Raw genomic sequence first — 5000 nt, forward strand, 5'->3', positions numbered from 1 at the left:
TCGCCAATGCAACTAAACTAGTTCTTGTAAAATAAACCCAATAAAAGCATAGAAAAATAAATTTATAAAACATTTTAAAATTATCATGTAAACAGGGGCACCCAACGTCAATTTTCGGAAAATATCTGTTCGGAAGACAATTTGAGATCAAGAATTTTCGAAACATTTGTTTGTAAAATTTCTTGCTTGCCTGCGAGTCTGTCCTAGGATTTTCGAACATCTAAAAAATGGTATAATTGCCCATATTTAATGGCTTTTTACCCTAAAAAAGTAACCTAGAATTTTCGGGAGCCTTTTTTCTGGCTGAAATTTTCGAAAAGGTAAGTTTTGATCCCTATAATTTTTAGCTCACTAGTAGACTATCAGCTAGGAAATCCGAACAGATGAAAAATTATTAAGGGATAAATATATGTCTATATCTACCATTTAAATACTAATATACGTGTAACAATGCTATGTTTAGTGGTTTCGAACTATATTCTCGTTGGGTGCCCCTGTGTAAAACAACAAATGAATATATTTGTTTGTTTGTTTTTCGTATCAGCGATACCTTCATCACCTGTGACTCCAAGTACTTTAGCTTCTTTCTCCTCGCGTAAGTAAAAGCTAGCAAAAGATATAGGTAGATAGATAACCTCTTCTGAAACAAATTGGCGTCGCCAATGCAACTAAACTACTTCTTGTAAAATAAACCCAATAAAAGCGTAGAAAAATAAATTTAAGCCCGGTTTGAACCACAGAAAATTTTCGGCACGGCTCGTGTGAAATTGGCACGGGTGCCTATAAAACATTTTAAAATTATCATGTAAAGTTACAAATGAATAAATTATATTTGTTTGTTTGTTTTTAGCATTAGCGATGTCTTCATCACGTGTGACTCCAAGTACTTTAGCTTCTTTCTCCTCGCGTAAGTAAAAGCTAGTAAACGCTATAGGTAGATAGACAAACCTCTTATGAAAACAAAGTGGCGTCGCCAATGCAACTAAACTGCTTGTTGTAAAATATACCTAATAAAAGCATAGAAGGATCATGTAAAGTTACAAATGAATATATTTCTTTGTTTGTTTTTAGTATCAGCGATGTCTTCATCACCTGTGACTCCAAGTACTTTAGCTTCTTTCTCCTCGCGTAAGTAAAAGCTAGTAAACGATAGGTAGAGAGATAAACCTCTTATGAAATAAATTGGCGTCGTCAATGCAACTAAACTGCTTGTTGTAAAATAAACCCAATAAAAGCATAGAAAAATGAATTAATAAAACATGTGATTAATAATTTTTTTGGTAAAGCTTTACTTTTGAATGTCCGTTTACACAAGCGATTTTTGTCGTAGCAACTTGATGCAAATTTTGTTACGCTCAAGTTGCAATTCAGATATTGCACGTGTAAACCCGGTGCGATTATTTTAATGCAATTATTCACCGATTTGACGCCTCCAATTCGTAAGCTAAGGGTTTCAAACTTCAACCCTGCTTCGATTTGGTACTCTTCATGCAGGTTCTTTGTTGATGTATCCTTCCGGCCACCATAGATAACGCAGGTAGTCGCTCTTTTCAGGGATTACATGCACTTGATAAAACATGGCCTCTACGTCTGCCACTAGTGCAACGCTATTCTCTCTGAACCTCGTCAGGACTCCAACAAGCGCATTAGCTAGATCAGATCCTTGCATCACGTTGATTGTAGCGAGATCTGTGACTGTGAAGGCTAGGACCCGAGATAAACCTTGTATGTTTTAAACAAGTATTCTAAGAATTCTTAGATTCGAACTCGTCAGACACAATAATTACTTGTAAAAAAAGAGTCTGTCCGTAATTCTTCATTCTCCGCCTTGTGGTTAAGTAGGAAACCATAAGGAAATCACCTACGAGCAGGGTACGTAATCCCAATCGTTGTGGTTTGAACTGTGTAGCGCGCACTCAAGTTGGAACTTTGTGTTGTTGAGTGACACCCAACACCTTGTTGAAGGCTTTATATAAAAAATAAATAAATAAATAGATAAGAAAACTCGTCAATCGAATGCATTGTGGTTAACATCTGATTGGATACTGACGGCTTAAATGACTCATTTAGTACCATACACTTCCTATCTATGTTATTTATCACTAGTTTTTCATCCCTCGCATCCACATGTCAAAAATAAGCTAAAGCAATTCTTTATTACTTTTAAATATTCATTCGTAAAAGAGAATTATTTGTATGCAAATAATACATTTTAATATACAAGTGGCTTGCGATCTCCTGCCTCTTGCTTTTATTTTAAGATCACTCCTCCTTGTTTTTCGTAAGGAAACCTAATTTCATGTAAGCGCCTTAGTTTCGTTTAGGTTTCCTTGCCACTTTTCTCTTTATTTTTTTCCTTTCATTATCTTGGTAACTTGGGGAAATAACTAAACAAATATACGAATAAATAAATAAATAAACAGATTTCTCTTGTTCAACAGTACCTTCAACAAGTACCCCTCCTGTCACTCCAGCCACAATTTCACCAGGTAAGAGATAAAGAGAAAGCTGGCTGTACATAATAACAAACAAATTCATAAAGCCTCTCGATTTAAAGCAGCGATCAATCTCTAACGACTCCAGCTTAATCAAGTCTTGCGACCACGATTGCCACGTTTGCAAATCTTCTTGGCTTATGATGTCGTCCCATTCCAGTCCCTTTCTACATAGGTCTTGGAGTAGAGACGTTCCTTGCAGAATGAATGGTGATTCGAACTCCAGTAGTGGTATATGATGGACCTTCATTTGGTAATCTTCAGGTTCTTTGTTGATGTATCCTTCCGACCACCACAGATAACGCAGATAGTCGCTGTCTTCAGGGATTACATGCACTTGATAAAACAAGGCCCCTACGCCTGCCATTAGTGCAATGCTATTCTCTCTGATCCTCGTCAGGACTCTCACAAGCGAATTTGCCAGATCAGGTCCTGGCATCAATCTGTTGTTTAACGAGGCAGTTCCATGCTTTGCGGCGGCGTCAAAACCTACTCGTGTTTTGTCAGGTTTACGAGGATGCATCACAGGATGATGTGGCAGGTACCAAATGTACCCAGCTTTGCAGTCGACTTTCTCTTTCGGAACTTTCTTGGAGCAGCCTTTCACTACAACTGAGAGGGTCTGTCATAAAGTTTGTGTAGGTTTCGTGAAATTTTTCATCTCTGATTAGTCGCTTCTTACATGAGAGATGTCAAACGATTTTCCGCGACAACTTTGTTGTTGGGTAGGATACTTACGCCAAGGTAGCGAAATATGATAATATCCGTTGGCAATCTTCGCAGAATCCTCCATGATGTTGAGAGCTTTAACAACTTATTGTAAAATTGTTCTTTCGTCGTAAATCTTCGTTTCATTAAACTCCATTTTTCGGTATCTCCTGAATTGTTCCTGAAGCTAAACATTAGCGTCGATTAGATTGACAGTGTGGTTTTGCTAACATGTTTTCCTCTCTAGATCTAGAGGTCCTTTGATAGTCTATCTAAACCCGGTCTTGATTGCATATGGACTACTCTCTTCACTTTCCTTCACTTGTTTGGGTTCTAACGCTTTGGGAACAGCATTCTCGATCAACAGGTCGACTTTGCCAGACTCGATGGAAGGCAGTTTTGTGCCCTTAACATATGACCATTGGTTCACGTCAGCTTGAGTTGAAATATCTTTTGCCCTCAATTTTTCACAGGAATAAACACTTGGTAACTGTAAGGCGTTCTTCTCTTGAAGGTCGTAGACCATTAAATTCACAACGGCGCAATCTGACTGAATATTGTCATTGTTCATAGTGGTCAGTGACAATGAGGCTTCGTAGCCTTGCACTTCAAGTCAATTAATTAGACGCTTGGTACAGAACGTGGTATTCGACCCAGGATCTAGAAATGCATACACTTCCACGAGTAAGCTGCAATCTTTTGCTTTCACTCGGCATCCCAGTGGCTTGTATTGTGCCAGCCCCAGCGGAGCTTCATAGACCAAGTTTTTAAACCCGATTAATGCAGCCATTGTTAGTAGTGACTTGCAATTGCGTTGATGTTCATTCAACGTTGCCTTGCGGTTTCTCTTGGTTATCCTTTACGTGCAAGAATGTTAAATGCTTTCTTCCAGCTCTGCAATTGTTAAAATTACAGAAACTTTCTTTAGGGCAAGATTTTGCCATGTGACCAACCAGCTTGAATGAGTGTTTCGGGGAACATTTGCGTCGGCATCTGAGTAGAGATTTCCGTGTGATTCCATTCTGCGCTGAGGCGAGATACCAAGCGAAGTTGATGTCAGTTGATAGACTCGTAGGTTCACGTTTTATTTTTAAGAACACGTCGAAAATATCTTTCAGTTGACCCAAGGTTGAGCTTCTTTCATCCACGACTATTTAATAGTTTCTTCTTTTTCTTTTTAACTCTTAAATTAGACTTCATGCAACAAACAACAATTTGAACGCACCTCGATATATCAGGTAGTAACAGCATTCTGGTGTAGTGGTCACATGTGAGGAAGAGATCGAGTGATTCAAGTGATCGAGCGGCGATTAAGTGGTTCAACTAAAATCCACGTGAATTGAAACCTGAACAGAAATTAATACTTACAAATTATTGATATGCTTTCTTGGACTAGAGTACAACAAAACCTAACTAGCATAATCATTTTTACGAGTCAAACCTACTCAAAGATCCCCTCGTGGGATCGTGGGTAAAGTAAGTAACAGCTACCTCCTCCCCCCCCCCCCCCACCCCCCTCCCTCCTTCACGTCCCTAACGAAACCAGATACTTCGGGAAGAGCAGGGTACGTAATCCCACTCGTTGTGGTTTGGACTCTGTAGTGCGCACTTATAACAAAAAAGAAAACTCGTCAATCGAATGCGTTATGGTTAATATCTGATTGGATACTGACAGCATAAATGAGTCACTAAGTAGTACGATATTATTTCTCTTGTTTAACAGCATCTTCACCTAGTACCCTTCCTGTCACCCCAGCAACAAAGCCACCAGGTAATGAAATGGTCATGTTAAAACGC

The 5000-nt window shown here is 38.8% G+C and overlaps 2 protein-coding genes across 5 annotated transcripts in view; both read left to right on the top strand.

The window, feature by feature from the left end:
• The window catches only part of LOC138041870 (threonine-rich protein-like), a 162084-nt gene that overhangs the window by 76929 nt on the left and 80155 nt on the right, over positions 1-5000 (top strand). The window lies entirely within an intron of this gene.
• LOC138041676 (uncharacterized) overlaps positions 1-5000 on the top strand; it is an 83505-nt gene that overhangs the window by 35094 nt on the left and 43411 nt on the right. Inside the window, exons 4-6 of the mRNA XM_068887425.1 lie at positions 1072-1128; positions 2442-2489; positions 4927-4974. Of these exons, the coding sequence (XP_068743526.1) occupies positions 1072-1128; positions 2442-2489; positions 4927-4974 (153 nt within the window). The remainder of the gene's footprint in view (positions 1-1071; positions 1129-2441; positions 2490-4926; positions 4975-5000) is intronic.

Source organism: Montipora capricornis, chromosome 3 (assembly GCF_036669925.1).
Source record: "Montipora capricornis isolate CH-2021 chromosome 3, ASM3666992v2, whole genome shotgun sequence".
NCBI lineage: Eukaryota > Metazoa > Cnidaria > Anthozoa > Scleractinia > Acroporidae > Montipora > Montipora capricornis.